Consider the following 23485-nt stretch of genomic DNA (forward strand, 5'->3'; position numbering starts at 1 on the left):
CTTTTTGTTTTTTTTATCTTCAGTGTTATAGATGTGACCTTGTCGATATAAGTAACGATGTCAACTGACAAGTAAAATGATTGTGTATGCACCAGTGAGCAATAATCTTTTAAGGTATGCCCACAAGTACTTCGCCTCGATATTGACGATTTAGCTAATATTCAGCTCAGTAATCTGCTGAAATGGTGCAAAAAATTACATGCCATAAGGAACGTACTATCCAAAAATGTGACATGATAGAAATTATCGCATTCAGATAATTTAAATGCAGTCTAATAATTTAACTGTGATCCAATCTCCCAAACCACTGTAGCAATGTATATTCGTTCACCTATAATAAGTCTTTCTTGTCTGAAATGAAAGTGTACTAATGAAACTTGCAAAAAAATTACGTTTATTTAATCATATATCATGATAAAACTACCATGCACACTTAAGAATTACTCTACATTGATTTTTTTAGATAACGTCAATAATAAGGCCATGTCTTGTCGATTTCCCAATGTTTCTTTTTATCTTTTACTTCAGTTTCCCAAAGACCAACTTTTCTAAACGGGAATAGTTAGGACAAACGCATTATTTTAATAAACATTTTATGTATGGCCTGTTGTCCAAAAATGATGAAGTTGTAGTGTGATAGTAAAAAGGCATTTCATTAGGCAACCCCAATGTGGCAATTTGAATATGTCGCCCCCTAACTTAGAGAGAAAAGTCCAGTTTTCCCTAGTTTTGTAAAGACCGATTTGCCCAGAAAAAGTGTCAATGAAAGCCCGATATCAATTCCCCCAACTTTTCCTTGTAATAAAATCATCGGAGCTGCCCGTTCTGAAAATAGGGTTCATGCAGTTAATTCATGAAACCTGGAAGGGATAAAGAGTTGGTTAAATTGCTTTGTTATTGGTCAGAAAAATTTCGTCACTCAAAATAGGCTGTTTCTATAGATCTGGAGGGTCAGAACATTCGCTCGCCTATGCGCTATTACCAACTATTTAAATATATTGCCGGGATAAGGCTTTATCGAAATTATTAAAAGTCGCAGAGTATACCTTTGTGAAAAGGGAGTAATGTTATAGCTATATTTAAATTTTATTCAAAACGTAGTCTCCGTACGCGGATTGAAAAGTTTAGGCCGTTTTTCATTATAAAAATAGGTCAATATCACATAACCACCACCGCACCTACACCCGCCCCATAATCCTATCTCATTCGCTACGCCCTAGAGAATATAAGATAATATAGACGTCTCGTATATTATTATGCCAATTATCGTGAATCTTACGTTTTAACAACGGTGATAACGGATCTTCCATCTCCTGTAAGTTCGCCAATATCTTTCCTACAATATTACAAGTTTGAATAGGTTTTTAATGTTTATTGAAGGCTATAACTATAAAATACCATGCTGGGCCTGAATTTTAAAATCTCAGGTATACGTACTGCAGCTCTCATGTCGTGTTCGTAATGTTCACGAACTTCCTCCCAGGAACAACACTCAGCGTAACATTCATGATTCAAACCACGACGAAAACGTTCAAAGAATTCAGCGGCTGCCTCACGCTTCAACATGATGTCATCCGTAATTTCATTCTCATCATGAACTATTGTTGAACAATATGATTTCTATTATAAAATCTAAATACTTTTCTTGTAAAATCTCTTCAAAAAATTGTTAAAGCATTCAACAAATGTTGTCTCAAATTCCTTTTTTTAATCAATTTTATTTGGTAAAAGCAACTGAAAAATTGGTTGTTTTATAACCAGAATTGTTTTTAGTTGTTTTAAACCGATAAAAAATTGGTCCAATAAATAAATAAAGGCGACAATTTTTATTAAATTGTTTACTGTTTTCACAGTCTGGAATATTGAGGACTCTGCATACATTAAGAAACTCTACCGTTATTGTGATAGTATAAAAATTTATATGATACGAATGATAAAATGAAACAATCGTTGGAAAACTTCTCAATTTTAAACGTCTGCGTTAATACAATCACTGATTTTTCTGAATCACAATAAAATGTCTTTATACGTTCCAGTCCCCTCGTTTACTCGTCCTTAAATGCATCATTCACAGGTCATACAGCTATAGGATACTAAAATCAGAACGGAAAATCATACTTTCAGTTTCCATTGTTTCCTTCTTCCACAAATACACGCCATTTTGTTTGGAACAAATGACCGAGTTTTCCTTGCCTTCTTTGTCTTTAACCAATTTACGTCGACCGTAATTCTTTTCATTGCATTGTTTGAGCTCGACATCTGAATGATCTGATTCTTGTCCACTGTCACTGAGCTTTATTATTAAGCAATATTATTATATATTCAGTCTCATAAGCTGCATGTTTTACATACCAACAAAATCAACTTCGGAAGTCGGAAGACCGCGCATTTGGTCTTTTGTATTTTTATATGATTTCACAATACCATAGATTTTACAAGGCCATAAAAGCATGCAATTTGACTGATATAAATAATCATTTTCAATCAATTTCATGGAAAATCTATATCCATCACATCATTTAAAAAGTTACTGATCTATATATAAATGGTGTGAGCTGTGACTGAGAAGCTGTTTTTTGAATATCTCGTTAAGTAGAGCTCGTTAAATAGGCAGTATATACCATTTGACTTTTTTTTGCAAGTGACGTATGTCTTTGCTTACCTCGGCGTTCATCGTGGAAAAGAACATCAATACTACCAAACTGAGTACAAAAACGCTTTTAGAGTACATGATAGCGACTTCAGCTGTAAAGATCGATGAAAAACGAAAAGTCAATAAAATGCTGTTGATTATGAAAACAGTATTTCTAAAAAGGTCGAACAGTTTTTTAGCCTAACAGCTTTTAAATTAGGCGACTTCTATGTTTTCTGTACGACCTGGAAATTATTTTGCAACACAATATTTCTTTTATCCGGTTCTATTAAGAATTATCGTGAATAAACGACCAGTGTTAAAACAAAATACCTGTACGCAAAACGAATGGAATTTGAAGTTAAACTGTATTACTCTGCACAGAGGCTTGAGACATATATGACTGTTGCCTCGGTAGGGCGTTCAAATTTATTACAGACCGCCAGAAATAGCTTGAAAATCGAATGCATGCACTTAATTCTGACTGACCTCCCACGTGTTTACAAGCTTTTTCATCACTAATTGATAGAAGTTAACGTTCCTTTTTGCTTGTTTGCATTGATGCAATTTCTGAATATCACTTGACGGGCAGGTGTATAACAAAAACAAACATAGAATTCTTCTATTTTGCCCGAGAATTGAACCAACTTATCAACATGATTTTTGGCACTTCACTCGATGCAGGGTCTTAATTTCGAGTGAAATTACACACACTTCTAATTCAAGCCAGGAACAGTTGATGGAAAAATGAGTCAACTATAGGCCCAAACCTATACGCTTTTGCGATGCCGGTGCAATTCTCCAGCAAGACTGGTTACTTCTAATATTTGGAGCTGTATGAGACGGTCGAATTTTTCAGTTTAAATAAAATTAGTTTGACTTTTTACCTATAGCTATATAAGCCTAGGCCTATGTAGGGTATATCTGCATGGGTATATGGATTTCTATCTATATATGACTCGGGGGTTAATCGGTGATAGACTAGCTGCATGAACAGTTAGGCCAAACATCTCATTTGATTAGAGTCATTTGTTTTCATGTCGGCACTAAAATGACGATTTGGTAAATTGATTCTTAACTTATCCGGTAACTCTTTTCAGTGTTCAAAAAAACGTTTTATCCTATTTATTCTAATGTTATAATTTGAATGCCTGAGCGGATCTTAAAACCTTAATTGCATAAACTTCTGCTTTTGCCAGTTTTGGATTTCATTTTACTCCTGGATCTGTAAATCTTCACATATTTATAAATTTAAGCTTCCTATATATCTTCGCTATAAATGTGACCGATGCCCCGCCGTTCTAAACTCTCCCTTCGCGACGTCCGCCACCCTGCATACGATCAGAAGGGTGCAATAATCGAATACGGAGCAACGCGAGTGAGTATGCACCAAAGTTTTCTACGACAAACAACTTCGAAAAGCAAAAGTTAAGATTTGCGAAGCACAAATTTATCATTTAACTTTATCCTCGTTTGAGTAAAGTCGCCTCACTTTACCTCATAATGGGAATTATTTCGATTTTCCGCACCATTATGGGAATTTAAGTTTAGAAAAGAAATAGTTTTAAACCGACTGAACTCAATCTTATCATTCTTATCATAAACATGTCACTTATATTTTCAAAGGTATAATATACGACAGATTAGCGTGTAAAAAATAATAATAAGTTTGGAAATTCCTGAGAGATCCACTTTGTTCTTTAAAGATCCAAGAACTCTTAAGAATCTTTATAGCTTCTAATATAATACTTTCCAGAAGTATTATTGAATACCAAACGTGCATAATGTCAAACGTAAATGGAATAATTGCAAAAGCTTAATGTGGAATTTATCTGTGCTTGAAAACAAAGTAGATTTCATGGGAAATTCCGAGGTCACGTTGGTCATATTTCCATTACTCGGATACTCGGGCTTTAGCCGAGCCTCGACTTCATTCCAATAAATTGTCACAACATAGAAGGCCTTTCCTTTTTTCTCCAAATACAAAACCTTTCGCTCTACAGCTAACAGCTCATATAATATGACATATTAAATCCACCTAGTTGTCGTCAGATTTCCCATTTAGGTATAACCTAATTTCTAGTGGAATTTTTTGTAAGACTATAACTTTAGCATGGTTATCATTTCAGTTAATTGGCGTATTATTGCCGCCTAGTCTTCGAAAATCTTTTATCTGTTGAGCTGAAATAGTGCAATATTGCCAAGTGCCGAGTCTGCCGACTGGGTGGGGAACCCAGTGTAGCTCAGCTCAAAAGAGTACACCGTTACTGATATTTACCTATATTGTCCATCTTTCAATTTTGAGGTTATACTACGTAAACACAAGTTTTACTTAACGAATAGTGGTGCATTATTGAAGTCAAAAGCTCAACGCGGAATGATGTCTTCAGATTCCGTCCCTTCTGGTCCCTGCCACTGGTCCCTGCAGACTGGGAACAAGAATATTTTTAGTATTAATTTTCCCGCTATTTTTTATTTTCAAAACGACAACATGAGCGAAGATAATATAACTTTTACACTATTTTAAGGAGATGCTGTCGTTCATTTTTCCATTCATACTAGAGACATGGGACATACATAGTATATACTTATGCAAACACCTTTAAGAGGGTTTTAATGGCGACAACTCCAATCACAATACCACCAGAATGGAGGCATCAAGAACGTGACCTTGAAGAAGTCATTCCTAAAGCTATTATATCCTTTTTACATGTCATTTTAAGGATTTAAATGTACGGAGAATTAATGTACGCCGTCTATATCCATTGAAAACTGTAGACCTATCAGTCTGGACTGATAAACCACTAATATGTAATTTCAGGATTCTCAGCCACAGCCTGCACAGGCTAGTTATGATTTTATTTGTAATGTTGATTTGATGCAGTCTCGTATGCATGTTCCCAGTATTACTTATTGCCTATTGTTCAGTTTTACTTAATCAGTCAAATGCAACACTTAATTGCAGTAGGTTAAAATTGGTAATTATGATTATGTTATAATCTTTAACCATACATAAACATTATTCCATGAAACTTCAGAACACCAAGAAAAAATTGGTATTTAGATATCTTGAAATGAATTTAAAAAACATCTCTGGCACTATATATATATATATATATATATATATATATATATATATATATATATATATATATATATATATATATATATATGTTCATATGTATACTCGTGTTCATAATCTACACACTATTTAACAATTAGACAACGAGTCCGAGTTGTCTATGAGCGAATAGTAAACGAAGGCGAAGCCTGAGTTGACTATCCGCTCATAGGCAACGAAGGCGAGTTGTCTAATTGTTTTAGTATACACCCTGTACCTAGATATATTAATTTCGAGGAAATAATCGATACACCGCAAAATTTCACCGAAAAATAATTTAATTAATTCAATTTTAAACGGTCGCGCGAGCGAATTTTTCCCAAACGTGCACTATCACGAATAGACGATGGTTGAGTAGCCAATCAGAATGTAGGATTTGTAATAGACAATAGTCAGGTGTATACTAAATAGTGGTAGATATATGCATTGTCTATATGTATACATTTTTCACTTTTTAGATGTTTTTTCATTTCTGTGTCATGGATTGCTACCAAAGTTGTCTTTAACAACATTAGAAGAAACTCTCTTACGTCATGTGTTTTCAGATGTAATTAAGCCAATTTTGTTTGTGCTAATAGTTAGGAAGGCTGCAATTTTCCGAATCTCACATATATAGTCAGAATCTACAGATTGTTCTCACTTTTGCAAACATTGCAAGCTCTAAAACAATTAGTCCAATGTAAAGCTATACATTTTTTTTAGTTGTTTTGTTGCATTGAGAAGATTTTTCTTGAAATAGAGGATATTATTCAACTTAAAGATGAACAGAACACTATAGCAAATAGATCACAACTTTTACATGATCTTCTTTGGGTATGTATAATCGTAATTTTGCTGGCTTGGCACCCTAATGCTACTAATTTAGAATAATCATGCTTGCGTTGAAATACTTGAGAACAAACACTTTTCTTCACATTGTCTAATATTTCAAGGTGGTGATAACTGTATTAGAATGCATCGAAGCATGTGTGCAACATATTTCCAAGACATTTCAATGTATCAGAATTCATGAAATCGACTCTCTCCCTGTACCAGTTCTGATGATCATCAAGTCAACATTCATGCACTGTCAGGTTTGAACAATTTAACTTCATTTTTATTATTTTTTCATTCACAAGCATTTTCTTTCATTTTGGTAATGAATTAATTTTTTAAATATAGAAATTACTTATTTACATATTTTTCTAAGTTAGTTTGAATACAGTTTGTTTTTTAATAGTCAATACTTAGTTACAATAAATTGTGAGTTTAAATGTTTCATAGCAGTACTGAGAAAGTCGACCTACTAAGGTATAATTGATTCTTTTAAACTCTCATTACTCCAGTCAAGTGAAAACCAGACTTGCACTACCAAGTCTCATATCAAGTCTTAATTGCAAGCTGCAGCAGCTAGAATTGAAGAATTCGTGACCAGAAATAGTGACTGGTTCATTAAGTGTTCAGTGAAAGAATAAGAATGTAAATAGCTTGAATTGCCTTTATGTTGTGACAAAGGTTGTATAAGCTTCATCGGATCGATCAGGGTTTATTTATATAAATGGAGGTAGGACTGGTGGTGATTGGCTAAAGATTCGCGTTCATGCAAACGAGGCTCCAAGGCCAAATGACGTAATTATCGAAAGTCTTCTTCAAATGACTGCAGACTCTGCAGTCTTCTATTGCTCAGACGTCCGTTGTTTCTTTTCATTGTCGAACCTTTAGTGTCCTTTTAATTATCAGTTCAGAGTTGTTGGTGCATTCATCGTACAGCGGCTTATCTATGTTGAAATACTCCAACGGTCCTATCAAGCTTCCTCCATTGAACCCTCATCTTGGAGCTCTTGGTAGGGCTTTGACATCGGAATTGAAATGCTCGCTCTCGTTGACATACTAAGGTTTTCCTCCATCACATCTGTGGTGCAAAACACGATATAAACCTTTTGACTAAATAGCCCGATCAAGGTGACTACACCAATGACGAGATAGACACTTGATGTAAGATACGTATACTGTAAACTGTGAGCGGTTTTGTAAGCCAATGGAAAATACACCATCCACACAGCAAAGGTGATATACATCGTAATTCCTATAATCTTTGATTCGTTGTAATTTCTTGGAAAATTCCTTGTCTTGAATGCGTACACGGTACAGAGAAACATGAGGAACATGACATAGGTTAGATTGAGCGTGAATCCAAGATCACCCCTATAGCATTCCAGGAGAAGCTCTTCCCTGTCGCTGTTATAAAATTCCTTAACCACTATTGGGTTTACAAGACCAGTGAATGTGGTGAACAGCAGTTGGACTCCAATGAATGCGAATGTTATCAGCAGTTGTGTGCGTGGTGAAACGAACGAGGGTTGAGCGACTGAGGTTCTCGCGTGGGTAAAAATACGATGTATCCTGTTTACTTTGATGAATAACGGCGCATAGCACATAACTAGTGATAGACCAGAAATGAGGTATCTCGCATTGCACGCGATGCCTCCGGGTTTAGCGATAAACAATATTGACACTGCGAAACACAGGGCGATGCCTGTTAACAAGACAAAACACAGCTCTCGACCGCTAGCTTTTATACAGCGATTGTGTTTGTACTTGATGTAAAATGCAAAGATACACGATGTTAGTACCAGTGAGACAAAAGATAAAACAATCAATGCAATTGATAGATTATCATTCCACTTTGCGTAGACCAATTCACGCTTCATCCAACCTGTTCTATTGCCATTGGGAACCAACCCGAAGGGGCCATCAACACATGTATAATTCTGGACGATTTGAAGTTTATTGCATTTTTTGCACTCCCAACAGCAGTGATAGTCAAATGTAGGGACGTGAACTGGTGTTTCATATTTCTCTTTGCAGTTTCCTGAGCAGTAGGAAGCTGGAGGACTGGTCACTCCTTGAAGCCATTTAATATCTTCTAAAAGTACTAATTTGGATCTTAATTTTCCGTCTACTTTCTCCCCTTTCCAGGTCGCCACTCGAACGTATTTAAGGACACCATTGTCGTTCCTGTAGTTCATGATATCATACATAGCGCTAACCTGTGAAAATATTGATAAGACATGCGTTAAATGATGCTGAAAAGAGTGGCCATTTATAGGAATAGGTACAAATGAAGCAGAAAGGAAAGGTGCGAACTTGTCGTAGGGTTGGTTAGAACTTAGAACAGTTTTCGCGAACAAAGAATGACTCGAATGACATAAATCACTCCGGTTAACTTGGCTAGCCTGGGTCATATAAACAGCCCTTATTAAGTTGATGTGGCGTGTTTATGCTCCGCAAGAATACAGGTGCATGGGACTCTACTCGAATGTCCCCCTCGCACCTCACTCACCTCATAATTTTCATCAAACTCGATAGTGGCGTTCACAGATGAATCCCAAAAGGAGATGTTCTTAAGATGTTCCAGCAGTCTTGCTCTCTTGAAATTTTTCATCTCACCACAGACCCCAGCTTGTTTCCCACATAGTTCCTTATGCAAACTCTCCAAAGCGTAAGCAAAGGCATACACTGCATTCACAACGGTCCGAATTGGAATGTATTGTAAATCGCTCTTCGTCAGAGTCTCATTCCCCTGGCAATTCGTCTGAAATTTATGATATTTTGATGCGTCTAATTCAGCAAGTCTACACTGAAAATGGTTTTCCCAAAACTCTTGAAAATATCTAAGAAATACAGAATTTGTTTATATGAAGTGCTAAGATATGGTTTCATTCTCTTGGTAAAGGATCATTCTAAGGTGGAATGATAAAAAATTTGTGCAGTGATCAAAGAGATTTTGTGCATTGATAAATCCGATGTTTACCTCATTTGTATTTTTATAGACGCACTATACGCATATCATTGTGATGGTATAGTACGTGCATGTGTATCGTTGCGTAATTTGGTCAATTACCTAAATTTTAAGTTGCAGGGAACAGTACACGCACTCCATCAGATGCAGGGCAGCCCAAAGCTTTTCTAAAATAACGTTATTATTTCTGCACAAATTTTACTATTATGATAAAATAGTCAAATGATCCCTGCATGGTAGGGTATGTTATAACTTGCACTAGCTGTGCAGTGACGACTAGTGTTGCAAACTACTGACTACGCCTGAACCTTTCCAGGCGTGGTCGATCTCGCACACCTTTCTCAATTGTGTACTGAGAAAACAGCATACCTCTTATTTGTTCTTGGATAATTTGTCAAATTGAAGCTGGTGAAGTAATCTTTGAACGTTTGTGGTATATCACCCTTGATCATCATGATAGTCAACGCGCCAAGCGCCGGCTCAACCTCAGGCCCAACAAGCTCAAGTGTGTTACTCCAACCATCACTACCAAACCACGTGAACCGCCTGGGTGCTCTAGAAGTGTGCTTCGAGGCAGCTTTCAGTAAATTACGTATGACGGCATGCGTACCAAATATTATAATCACAGATACTTGACTGCGCTCAGCTCTTTCATAGATTCGCAGTATAGTTTCCTCATACTCTGAATCGGTTGGATGGGCTTTCATGCGTTCTTTCGTATCAATACATATTCCTGTACGAATAAAAAGCTGCAGTTGACACATGAATATTCTCTTGTGAGAGTTCACATGCTGACAGGCTTATCTCGTCATCCACTGATATGTATACTAATACTGGACATATAAGAATGGCCGCCATTAGCATTGGAAACGCATGCGGGTCCAGTCCAGTGAACTGGAATATCAACTGGAAGCTAACTCCTTTAGTTCAGCGTAAAACTTGGCTGAAACCAAAAATTGAAGCAGGAGTTTGACTCTGGTACTCGTTCAATTCTTATAAAAATTACCAATGATTATATTCTACATAGTTCTAGACAATTCCTAGTTAATTACTCTCTACGTCTGTCTCAAACGTTCAAAAACTGAGAAATACTACCTTCATATTTGGCTTCAAAGATGGCGGCTAAGTTAGCGTTCCAGGTTTTATTGCCGTTCACTGGGCCAGTCTCACTCTTACTAAACATGATCACAGACGACTTGCTTACAACTCATCGCGAATTGAATGTTATACAAAATCACACAAACCTCTGCTTTCTGCTGCCTTCCAAAACTCTTCAATTCCTTTGGTCCCGTAAGCTCCATGTGTGTTGATAGTTGAAACATAATTCCATCCAAATTCCTTGCAAATATCCACAATCGCTTGTGCTTGGAAGGAATCTGGGGAAACAGTTCTGAAGAAATAGCTATAAATATCCTTATTACTTAAACTTTTGCTTGTGGAATCATAACTGATTTGCGGGATTTCAAAAACCCGTAGGAAGTTAGCAACTACCTCGGATACCCCACTATACGAGGCTCCAATCACTCCTGCTAGCTGCGACGGACTGTCTTTGACCAAAGTCATTTTGATGAACTCTTTTGCTGCATTGGCTGCGACTGTTCCACTTCCACACGTGTCGTGAATATGAGCTCCTAGGGTGATGTTTTGTAGCAGGTTGGGATCAGAATTTACTTGTTCAATGGCAAACAACATTCCTTCCGTGAAATGATAACCGTAGACATCATTTATTCCTTCGCACGCGTTCCAATTTTCCTCACTCGCTAGATGAATTGGAAACAATCCGCCTAGGATAATATCTCCTTCCATTTCGAGCGGACCTTATTTGAAAGTAGGGTAATATATAATCATTTCATATCCAAGTTTCGTAGTCATTTTGAGTCACTTTGTAGATAGGCGTACAAGAGGTGGGGGGACAAAGGGGACAGCCTCGATCCTCTCTCCACAATAATATTTGGGCAAAAATCTTCTGCAGTGCAGATTCGGGCATAATAGAATAACGAGTTCTAATGCGAATAAAATCTTGTTTTCATACGTAGTTGTTGTAAAAATGAGGGTGTTTTCAGATCTAAATGCAAGCATGTCTATTTCCCCGCTCACACGAGTTTGGGCCTGTACGCTTATGACCCTGTATACTATATGCGGATAACAATAAAAGTTGGGGTCCGTTTACACGTGCGATTTTTCTCTTTTGATAGATATGAACGAGTGATAAGTTACGAATGCTCTGACGTGTACGAGTTCCTATTTGAACATCAGTAACTAATTCACTCGTTCACATCTATCAAAAGAAGAAAATCGCACTTTAAACGGGCCTTAGACCAGATAAGACATTGACATGCACTAATCACATGGAAACCCAAACACAAACATCTTCATATTATGTTCTTGTATACTGTGGAAATATATAATAATTTTGGGTTAGCATAGAGATCTTCATTTAGGCTTTAATAAATGTTTCTTTCAGAATTGAAATTAAAGTGTGATATATATAATTAAATAAATAAGATAGGAGCTAAGCCCCTCCCCAAAGTAACACAAAAGCTATGAAAAATATCATTGTGCAATTTTTTGTAATATAAATATCTCCTCCCCTTGCAATAAACCCCTCTTCAAAAGTGCCAGAAAAATATAAAACCAGATTGAGCAAGAATTCATGAAGTTATTCCAGAACTATAGCTTTTCCTTCCCAAAACCACCCTTCACCATGAAAAAACAATCATACCTTTTTGGTACGTGTTATATATACAATGCTATAACTCATTATAGACCCAAGTATTTCCTTAACTTCAAGGTGAATATAGAAATTTATACAACTGAAGGTATAAAACCTACCGGTTTTATGTAGAGACATTTCATCGTTGAGTCCTAAGATTTCAAATACTTACCGTTTTTGTTTGACGTTTTTGCGAAGCAAAATACTGCAAGATACAAGCTGATAATTTTGAACGTCAATAATGCCCGCCATTGATAACTTCCAAGTCCCATTTTCCAATTTTCCCCGACGTTTGTCGTATCAGATTATGTGCTGCGAAAACTGGAATGACACTTGGGAAGTGTATGAAATTGCACTATTAAATATTCATAAAACGAAAATTAGAAAATCAGCCCCCTATCGGCTGAAATGAAGTGTGGTTCCGCATGGAACCTCCTTTAACATACTTCTTCATTTGAGACTTTATAAACTGGTCCCGTCATATTTCATTATGGTGATAAAACGTCAAAGTATTTATCAAAAATCTATCACCAAATGGTCATTTTATATTGTATATTGTATATTCCTTCTTGCGTCAAATATCTACTGGCATTATGTTTTAATATTTACGATTTCATTAAATGTAATTGTATATTAATAAGGGCATATTTATTTCAGAGCAGGAGTATTACATTTTTTACCTTTTAAGACGTTAATGAAATACAGTGTTATTGACGTCAATCAACACAATAAGATATTTTGGAAAATTTTTAAATATGAATTTCTAAATTTTCTGGGATCTTAAATTTCTACACAAAAAATTTAATATAGAGAATAATGCATGAATGCGCGGAAATATGGAATTTATTTCGAGTGTTGAGAATGATATTATATAATAAAAAACTGGGTTTTTTTGAAAAGTTTTTTATCCCCCTTCCTGATTCCAGATCGGTGGATTAAACACGATAATCGCACATGTGTTATTATCGTGAATAATAATCGGACATATGTTATTATCGCTTTTCAGAATGGCGGATTCGTCAATAAAACACTGCATATTATATAATAAAAAGATTTAAATCTTTATCTATGCGGAAAGAAATTAATATTCGGTAGATTTCTTGATAAAACCCACTGGTCGATCGTCATTGTACCGACTGAGACCAAAGTTTGCCAGTGGATAAGTAGATATTCAGCATGAGACAAACACGATGAGTTTTGAAATTTTTACACAAAACTGTCCGTCTTCCTTACTATATATATACCTAGTCAATAGTTTTGTAATCTGTCTTAAATATTTACCAACACTTTGCTAATAAAAGTATTCTGCAGAGAATAGCATTGACTTGATGGAGCTATCTGGTATAGAGTATTTCAGTACATGCAGATCCAACTTTTTATTAAATTTTGTCAACATTATGTAACATAACTTTCTATTGCTTGTAGAAAAGCGAGGCCTCTTATGGAAAGTTGTTTAGTCATTTTTCTGAGGATCTGTCACAACTTTTCAGAAAGTCCTTTGAGTTGCAAAAGGTAAATACAGCGGATTCCGTTTGATTGGAAAACAACAAGCGTTCGCAACGCATGTTGGGTCGTTTAATAGATGACATTTGAAATGCCACATGCACTGTTTTGGGCGGAGCGTTCCATTTGTCCTTTGACATAGTTGCAGTGTTGTTGAAAGAAAGTGCTTTAAAGAAAGTGCTTGTGTTAAAAAAGTGCTTTCCCATGACTGTAGCATCACCCTTTCGTATTGACTTTCTATATTTTAAAATACCGCAAGCGTTTCGAATATGTTTACATGCAAGATGCGCGCCAAAACCGTGTGACATTTCAAAATTCAAACGTCATATTCTAAACGACCCAACATGCGTTGCGAACGCTTGTTATTTTGCAGTCAAACGGAATAAAGTCGGGTGTGTTATATTCTTGTTTTCCTGAAAAATTAGAGCTTATGACCTATAGCTAATAACTAAAATAGAAACTGGAAGTTGATCAGATTAGTAAGTTGGTAATATCTGGTCACAACTCTAAAACTCGTGCTGTTTTAATTCTGATGAGGAGTGAAGAAGTCGACACTTCGATATTTTGTTTCAATGTTTCAATGTTACAAGATCTTATTTTAACACATCATTTGTTTTCGGCCGCTTGCATGCGTGATATATTAAGATTTCATTTGACTTCCAGTATTACTTTACGATTACAGTACATATGATTAATAGGAACATAGACCAATAAATTATAATGTGGCATGTCTGTCATTTTAATCGTTCGCATAATACAGTAGTTTAACGGAATTTAGCAGTAAGCAGTGGTGAAGGTTAAATTCCGAACTTCGTTTTCTTTGAAGAATTTTTCGTTAGTCGACTGCATGGGAAAATATCAGCCATGCATGTCAGGAGATTTGTTGATGATCGCAGTTTTTTCCTCAAATTTTATGAATCTTGTCGATAATTATCAAATATCTTTTTAACAGCTTCTTCTCGATCTGATATGTGTTAAAATAGAAGCACTGAATACCAGCAGCTCAGAAAAAGATCTTCAGAACATTATTTCAGGTAACTTCTCAGTTTGTCTGTTTTTTTCTCAAACTGATGTTGGTCACAATAACTTGTAAATATACTTTTAAATCTATAATCGCACGATTTACAAGTATTATTATTACAATCCAACCAGTATGTGACAATCTTCTGGATATTTGTGAGATCACTGAACGATTTGACGGAAACATGACGCTTGGTATGTGGAAATCATTAATGAGGTACAGTATAATACATTTACCTGTCGAGATCGATCTTTACTCTGCATGGGAGGGGGCTGCTGTTGTAGTGCACTGTCACAGTCGCATTGGTTAGCTCTTGTCTTTCTAACATCGCTATGATTATCATTCGAACTCACTGCTCGCCTAACGAATCAGAGAAAAGTGCGAAATTTTCTAGTATTTTTGAAGCTTTGGTCGTGGTAAAATTGGCTTTTGTTAGACAGCTTAGCTTGATCTGATGAGATGGAGTGTATATCATGGAGCAGGGTGTGCCAAGTGAGCTAGCTCAGGCAATTTTCACGAACTTTTATAGTCGCAAGCAGAATACGTTTCTCCACATTTTTTCGAAAATAGTACTTCACAGCCTAACAGAGGTATATGCACCTTTCTCAGCCTGATGGTTTAAACCTCTGCAGGAGTTTAATAAAGAAAAACCTTTAATAAAGAAATATGACGAAAATCGTGATCAGCGAGCGGTCATCGTTTTAATTTCACATAAATACAGCTTCTTTTCCCCTCTTCCGCAAATAATAAATTTCTAAAAAACTGTTTATCAACTTTCATCAGGTTAGTTATGAAAAACAAAGAAGTGATCAAAAACCATCTTCAGGTATTGCATAAAAAGACGTAAGAGGTGACATGACTAGGTCAATGAAAACGACGAAGGATCAACGACAATACATGAAATCATTTCTTTAGAGCGATAGATTTGTGTCTCAGATGTGTGCTACAATTAAAGTAAGACTGCAAAGTTTTGAAAATCTTACGGACAGTAAAGATAATGCAGAAGCAGACTTGACAGTGAGTATGGGGGAATAAACATATGTGTTGTGCATTACTATATAGTGAAATCTTTCAGATAATATGTGATAAATGCATATAAAATACCTAGAGAACCAAATGCGTGTTTATTTTTTCCCTATTTCAGAATGAATCATCGTCTTTGAAGTTTTTGAAGATTTTGAAGTTTTTGTTCAAGCTGTTAATAAATTTTGTCCAGGTAACTGTGCGACAATGCAGTTCTTAAGGTCGACACAGACCGGACGCGAATTGGCAACGCGGCGCGAATTTTCAACGTTGTTTAATTTTTCAAAATCAAATAAATTTTAAACTATTATAATATTCTTGTATATTGCATAACAATAAAACATTTTGACTGCTCTAGCGTCCATAGTTTCCAAATTTTACTTCCGGAATTTAATTTATATGCTTCTGAAAACTCAAAATTCGCGTCGCGTTGCCGCATCGCGTCCGGTCTGTGTTGGCCTTTAAACAGTGCCCTTCGGCTTAAAAGTGGACTCCCAAACCACTCTTGGAAGATTTTTTTTCTTATTTTTTTTTATATTTTAACCACATATTAGGAATACAGTTGGGTTTTTTGTTTAATTTCTGCTGCAGAGTTTTCAAGATTTTCTTCTGGCAACCGCATTCAAGGATATCATTGAGCTGATATTTTTAGTAATAAAGTGAGTGTGAAAGAAACATTTCCAGGAAACAGAACAGTCATCAATGGTCATTACAGTCTTGCATATCAAACTGTATTCCCTTCAAACTACTACATGATGCTCTATGATCATCTTGTGTGCCATCTTCATTTTCGGGCAGGCAGTCGTCAAGGACTCTATCTTCGGAAGATACCAGAACCTCTCTCATGATCGTGGTAAGGTTTATATTTATTTCTAGTTTGTAACACCACACATGCACATGTAATAAGATATGAACTCAATGTCGATGATTGGTCAGGAGAATAAAGAATTGTAGAGAAGCGTATGATATACGGGGAGACCAAAATGCATGCCTGGTCTCTGCAATTTTTTCGCGCTGCCTAAATGTTATTCGTTAATTTTCACCTACTTCCTTTATTCTTCCTGATGAGAGAACTGCTACAGGATGCCAGACTAGATTTTTGCCAGACGATCTAAGTCGCATTTTTCGCTTTGTTCCGGGCTCCTAGTTTAATCTTAAATTCTATTTCGGTACCCTTGTACTCCTAACCTACACTATCAACGTTTACAACATTTAAAAGTACCCAGGGTCTTTCATCTGTGGACTAACCTGGATGTGAGGTTGATGTTAATAGTACTGTGCCTGTAATTTATTTATAGGTTAATACTACTTTAAGGCACTTTAATTTTTTGTGCCCTTGGTGCTTCATAAAAACTCCTCTCTTACATTTAGATTGAGTCGTTTCTTAAGGTCGTGGTGTTAAACAAGAAATTCGCAGATTTATTAACCAAGGTTCACCAAGGTTAAACGTGTATTTGCAAAATTTTATATTTATTATATATTTTTCTCACTGCAAGTTGTGACGATTTCAACTCTTGCAGAAATTGTTTCAAAGGACAACTTTCCACGCTGTTACACTTTAGCAAACGTCGCAGTTTTACTGCCCCTTGTTCCAGGTAATATATATATTGATTGATTAATCATTCCTTCAGCTATAGAAACCTATATAGAGAGTTATATCTCAAAAAAATGATATGCTCTTGCAGAGGAGGTGTCTTCGTATTGGATAAAACCAACAAATTACACTGAGGTATAGCATTATCATATTTATCTTTTGTAGCCTGTGAGATGTGTGGCCTCTTGTGGCGTTGTATATTTTAATGTATATGCTTGTTTATTTAACAACCGTTGTTGTGTCGTTGATGTGAATGTAAATTATCCCATGTCACAGTAACGCTAAAAGATTATAACCTTCTTTAGGAAGAACCACGTATTTCTATCTTTGAAGCCTTGTTAAACAGTTGCGATGCATGTAAGTTAGAAGAATTCTCCCATTTTGATGCGAATGCTCGATTGCTCGTGCAAATCAGCTTTTTAGTGTTTTATTTCGTAAAAGCAATTGTTTGCACCATTTTTTTAAAATAAATTTATACACTCGTAATTCTTTTAGGTTTCGTTGAAATGTCTCTTCCAGTTCTGCTTCCAGGGATGATGTGTAACGGTAAAGCTCAAAGGTAAAGTTTGTTTGTTTTTTTTGCTTACTACAGCTTATAATTTCTTGCAGTGTTTCACTTGAATTTTATTATTTCTTATAAAGAATGGTGAGCTTGTACGAATACGTTGTATCACGTTTGTCAGCCTCGATCTCAGCAATCTCATCTCAACATTTCCATATTATCGTGAGTGTGATAATATTGTACAACAAATGTTTCCTTTTGACGATATAATAATAATGTACGAATTGGCTCAAATGGGTAAAAATATATGTTTAGGAAAATATTCTTTTAAGAAGTGTTCTTCATCATAGTACAATCAGATCCTCCATTGCCACAGATGTGTGGTGTTTTATATCGAGGTATATAAGCACACATTTCTACCACATATTTTAATAAAATACTCAAAATAGAAACTCCGTAAAAAGTAAACATTTTGAAAAATATAATTTTGTACGTTTCAACTAAAATATAGTCATCAAAAGCTTCTAAAGATTTATTAATATTTAACTCAACATATCTAATTACTTCACTATATATACTTGTACATATTATGATTTTTGGCACTTCACTCGATGTAGGCAAATTCCAATGGTATACTAATCAGCTACCTATGAAGCTCAGTGGCAAGAGCATTGCACCGGCATGGCAAAAGCGTAGGTTTGATTCCTGCCGGAGGACCGATAGTTGACTCATTTTTCCTTCAACTGTTCCTGGCTTGAATTTGAAGTGTGTATAATTCCACTCGAAATTAAGACCCCCAGAACCATTAGTACTTGTACATACCGTAATTACTCGAATAAACGCCTCCCTCGAATAAACGCCGCCCTCGAATTAACGCCGCAGGGACAAGCAAAAATATCATTAAACGCCGCCCTCAAATAAACGCCGCAACCTTTTCGTCATTGCGGCGTTTATTCGAAGCATTTATTTATAACCACAGTTCAATTTTCGTATATAATTATATAAATAGAAAAGACACATAACTTTTTTACTTAGTTTTTTTGGGTATTGATTGTATTGGTTAAATTGGTGTTTAAATTACACACTGAAATTCAGAGTTTTTAAGAGTTTGTAATAAACGCCTCCCTTGAATAAACGCCGCCCTCGAATAAACGCCGCATCTTAATTGCTAAAAATTTAATAAACGCCGCGGCGTTTATTCGAATAATTACAGTATGTAATATCATCGTCACTCTTTTTCTCATGATGACTATATTTTAGTCGAAACGTGGAGAATTATATTTTCCAAAATGTTTACTTTTCACGGAGTTTCTATTGTTTTATATTTCTAACACATGCACTATTACTGTCACTTTAAGACGCACTATTACTATCACTTTAAGATATAGAAGGGACTAGATTGAATTCCGAAATATTATTACTCGAACCGTCTTGACCTATAGTAGCTGTTGGAAACCAAAGGTCGCGGGTTCGATTCCCACCGTGGTCAAGCTAATTTTTCAGCTTACCCGGTTTGTGACTCAGAGTAGCATCTTCACAATATTCACTTCACACATTTCCCGTTTTGAAATGAAAATGATATATAGGATGAATAAAAATCCTCTATGAAATAGTAGGATAGCCTAGTAGTGCATGAAAGGAAATGATTTTCCATGTCCATTTAAAACGTAGCTAAAGTATGAATGGATGGTTTTTATAGATGGATGACTGCCGATCTATGTTATAATCATGTGAAACTTTTTCTTCATTGGGTAAGCTAAATATGTTTCATTTCGCACATGATCTCTCGCACAAGGCGTCGATCCCTTGTCTTGTAGCAATCGCGGGTCATATAGTTACCATTCGTAGGTTTTTAAATAAAATGATTTTCGTGAAGTTCGTTCATTTTATTCTCGGAAATATATCAGTGTTGTATTTATTTTATTCTTTTTCATTTGCAGCTAAGTTCTGTTTCATGGACATGTAATAAACAGAAGAACAAAATGTGTACTTTGGTACGCAGACTCTTGCCTCTAGTGGCACAGGAGCACCAGGTAAACAATAGACACATGCAAACATGCAGTTATGATACACGTTATAATGTTCCCCTATATATGCATTTTTAAAGTCGTATGGCTCCTTCAAGGATTGAAATTTGATTATCAATACGTACTTCATATTTCCAGGAGTTGCTTGTTTATGAATACCCCCCTGACTGTTTTGACAACTTAGAAATCTGGTCTGTTGTTCCTGTTCACAAAATGATCGAGTCTGTACGAACCCAGGTAATCAATGAAGTTTACTCCAGCTCTTTCTGTATGGACCGACTTTATACTGCATACTTGGCTTTTTAAAGGCGTGGTTAACATTTTCCACATAGAAGCTCGTGGTTTTACAGTTGCTTAGATTTATTATGACTAGTGTAAACTGTGAATAATAAAACATGGTTATTCACCGCGCTCCCTGAAACGGCGCAATGTCTCTCGTTGGATTTTTAAAATTCTCTGTTTTGCAGGTGACCCAAGCAACAGTGCACGTCTCAATTTCCTTTTTCCAAGAATGGTTAAAGAAGAAAAATTCGCAACCTGAACTGGTAGGTACAGAACAGCTGAACGTCAACACATAATAATAGGTTGATCAACAAAAGACTATATTGCTCTAACTCTCTTAAACATTCCGAAAAATTTTCCCTCTTCTCACCTTGCTGTTTTCTTTTTCTCACAGGAAAAGACACTGAATTGTCTACAAAACGTATTAACTCACCCGATTGTCTTTGATTGCTTCTCAGAAGATCTGAAATCTGACTTGATTATTATCATAATTTGTCTATTTGATGCTTTTATAAATACACCCAAACAGGTAATGCAATGTAACTGTCTTTCATTACACTGTGTATATATGTCAGCTATTCAACGTGTTATCCTTTTTAGATCTCAGATTTTTGTTGGACGAGCTTCGTTGATATTTTTATTTCAGTCGTGCCTCTCATAAGTGGACAAGATTTTACCAAGGTAATTTTCACGATATTTACAAAGAATAAGCAACATTTCATTGTGTGCTTCACGTACAAATATTGATACTTCGTCCTTCTCCTAAATTGAGGTCCTACACAACCTTGCGAAAGCTGTTAACCTTCATAAAGATGACTATTTGAACGTATATTTTGCACGTCTGATGGCTGAATGTGGGAAACTTACCTTCGCAATTGGGCAGGTAAGCTTCTGGAACAATCTAGTTTGCTTAAAATCACTCCTATCATGATTAGAGTACGATTAGTAGCTACAGGAAATCTCTCATTCCCATTATCATAGCACATTAACTTCATATCAATGTGTTATTAAAAAGGTATCAGTCATGTATTCAATTCAATAAATGAAGTGTTTGTTTCCTCAAAGATTTTAGTGACTTGATATCGCAGGCAATTCAGTTCCCAGTTTCGTTCGTAATATGATATTTCAATGTTTCAGAATGAGTCAACTTCAATTGCAAAGATTTTCCGTGCACTGATCTCTTCAAATTTGTGGTTAGTGCACAATGAAGCTTTCACAGCGTTAAAACGATTTGCCGAGGTACGCCATAGAAAACCATGTACGTTTGTCAAGAAATTTCGTCTTATATTGAAATGAAGTAAACGAAATTAGTCTTATTTCATGAAATATACTCTGAATTCAAGGTTACTCCTTACACGCCTGTCTTGGAAGAATGTGTTCCAGATGAAATGAAAGAAGATTTTCAAAAGTTTATCTGTAGCGTGAGTATTTAAAATTAAAATATGACAAATGCAATTGAAAATCCTGTGATTAGACTTTTTTTTTCTTTTTTTTTTGTATTTATCAGATTCCGTATAGCAGATGTGAGGCCGACGATCTCGATGCGATGGTAAAGCATATTTATATTACTCGTGTACTAAGGATAATTAGGGATGGTAAAAGATAATCATTGTTTGCTTAATTTTTTCTCAATTTTAGATAGTTCAAAAACTTAAAGAGCAAACCACGCCTTTAGGACCAGTGGCCAAGGTACATAGGTTTTATGCTATAAGGTTGGTATATGATATGTTTAGTGTGGAGTGGTAGGGTTTGACGTGCATTGGTTATGTATGATATGGTATGGTATGGTATGGTATGGTATGGTATGGTATGGTATGGTATGGTGTTTTAATGGTATGGTATGGTATGGTATGGTATGGTGTGGTGTGGTGTGGTGTGGTGGCATATATATATATTCCTCTGACAATATATATATATATATATATATATATATATATATATATATATATATATATATATATTAATATATATATTGATGGTATGGTTATTTAGATCGGAGATACCGAACAGAATATAAAAGTTGTGGCAAATTGTTCAAGTCCAGAAATATGGCCGTCAAACTCTGATAATAAAGAGTTGGAAAAACGAAAACGCGAAGTTACAGATGATGAAGTGAGTTTTAGCACCTGTTTGGTTTAACTTTATTGTGATTGTCCGTTAATTTGTAATGTAATTTTTAACAGAGTGATGCTAAACGAACCAAGGTTGAAAGTCTTCAAACTTCAAAAGAGGTACGTAATCCCATAAAACAATATTTGATAGGTTTCTGTTGCTTATTCGACGACCATTGAGCTTTATGGTAGGAGTATTTGAATAAACCTTTCTCTAGACGTTAAAAATAAAAGAAGGGGAGAACTTCTTTTAGTTTTTTGAGTGTTAATGGGAAAATTACTGAGAAAAGCAGGGTTGATAATTTATTTTTTTTTCGTATAATTAATGAAAATTTTTGATTCATTTTAATTTGATTTGATGGTTATTCTGTCATGGAAGGCAAGAGGGGGGGTGGGAGCCTCAAGCTGACAATTCCTTATACTATATTGTGTGATACGTCAGGACGAAGAAACATTAACATCGACGTTGGAAGAATTATCGAAACATTTAATAACCCTTCAAGAAATACACTCACGAAATCTTCATTTGCCGCCCGAAGTTTGCGAGAAGTTGAAGTCAATGAAGGCTTTGTTGGAAACAATGGTAAAATCTATTTAATACTCCTTTTAAATTATACTATACAATATTTTATCTGTAAGTATAAAAGTAGTCTTTATATTAGATACTTCCTGAGGATCAAGGTTGCTATAACAATTAAAGACAAAAGATGTGACCACCGGCCTGATATATATATATGGATAAATTAATTATTTTTTTGCCTTCGGGTTACTTTACCAATCAATATAGTCATATAAGTAGGCATAATCAGCACAGGTTCTTAGACCGCTGTTCTGCCAATTGCACAATCGAACTAATTGGGATTGGGAACCGGAGTTTAAGTCTCTGGTCTAATTATATCCAGTTGAAGTATTTAAACTTTGTCGTTGGAGGAAATTGCAATATTTTAATTATGTCCTTGGCCATTCCTCAGCGAAATATTTTTAATATTGCATATCTCCGCAGATGGTTCAATTCATTGTGGTGGTGAGACTTTTCCCACGAATTTTGAATGTCTCGCTAATAATGCCAGTTTTTCCACGTTTGACGTCATCTTGTGATTAAGAATCTTTATGCGATGTCGTCATGCAATTCTTTCCCAGGCCCACTTGTCAGATTTTAAAATTTCGAACGATGA

At 35.6% G+C, this 23485-nt stretch overlaps 2 protein-coding genes across 3 annotated transcripts; one reads left to right on the forward strand and one right to left on the reverse strand.

Annotated features, from left to right (window-relative positions):
* Positions 1-377: 377 nt before the first annotated feature.
* Positions 378-3045, reverse strand: LOC114519120. Of its 2 annotated transcripts, none has more exons than XM_028539191.1 (6): positions 2966-3045; positions 2663-2745; positions 2119-2293; positions 1438-1598; positions 1280-1336; positions 378-543 (listed from the first exon to the last, which is right to left on the reverse strand). In XM_028539191.1, the coding sequence occupies exons 2-5, from the start codon at positions 2729-2731 to the stop codon at positions 1283-1285; spliced, it is 459 nt and encodes a 152-aa protein (XP_028394992.1). In that variant the 5' UTR covers positions 2732-2745; positions 2966-3045; the 3' UTR covers positions 378-543; positions 1280-1282. The 2 variants fall into 2 exon arrangements, with proteins under 2 accessions (XP_028394992.1, XP_028394991.1); XM_028539190.1 differs by having other exon boundaries at positions 378-548.
* Positions 3046-4793: 1748 nt separating this feature from the next.
* On the forward strand, positions 4794-23207 carry LOC114518945 (uncharacterized protein C1orf112-like). Its single transcript, XM_028538989.1, has 34 exons — positions 4794-5329; positions 5649-5688; positions 6212-6300; positions 6456-6566; positions 6686-6826; positions 13673-13759; positions 14703-14784; positions 14903-14987; positions 15555-15597; positions 15687-15788; positions 15916-15987; positions 16386-16453; positions 16593-16647; positions 17166-17235; positions 17315-17389; positions 17480-17523; positions 17694-17745; positions 17884-17947; positions 18031-18112; positions 18206-18288; positions 19590-19641; positions 19831-19923; positions 20056-20154; positions 20385-20462; positions 20594-20728; positions 20800-20880; positions 20972-21082; positions 21337-21438; positions 21543-21620; positions 21707-21748; positions 21838-21888; positions 22192-22311; positions 22383-22430; positions 22753-23207. The coding sequence occupies exons 1-34, from the start codon at positions 5249-5251 to the stop codon at positions 22906-22908; spliced, it is 2772 nt and encodes a 923-aa protein (XP_028394790.1). The 5' UTR covers positions 4794-5248; the 3' UTR covers positions 22909-23207.
* The last annotated feature ends 278 nt before the right edge of the window (positions 23208-23485 follow it).

This window comes from Dendronephthya gigantea, unplaced genomic scaffold (assembly GCF_004324835.1).
Source record: "Dendronephthya gigantea isolate DGI-Jeju-01 unplaced genomic scaffold, DenGig_1.0 000012F, whole genome shotgun sequence".
Taxonomy (NCBI): Eukaryota; Metazoa; Cnidaria; class Anthozoa; order Malacalcyonacea; family Nephtheidae; genus Dendronephthya; species Dendronephthya gigantea.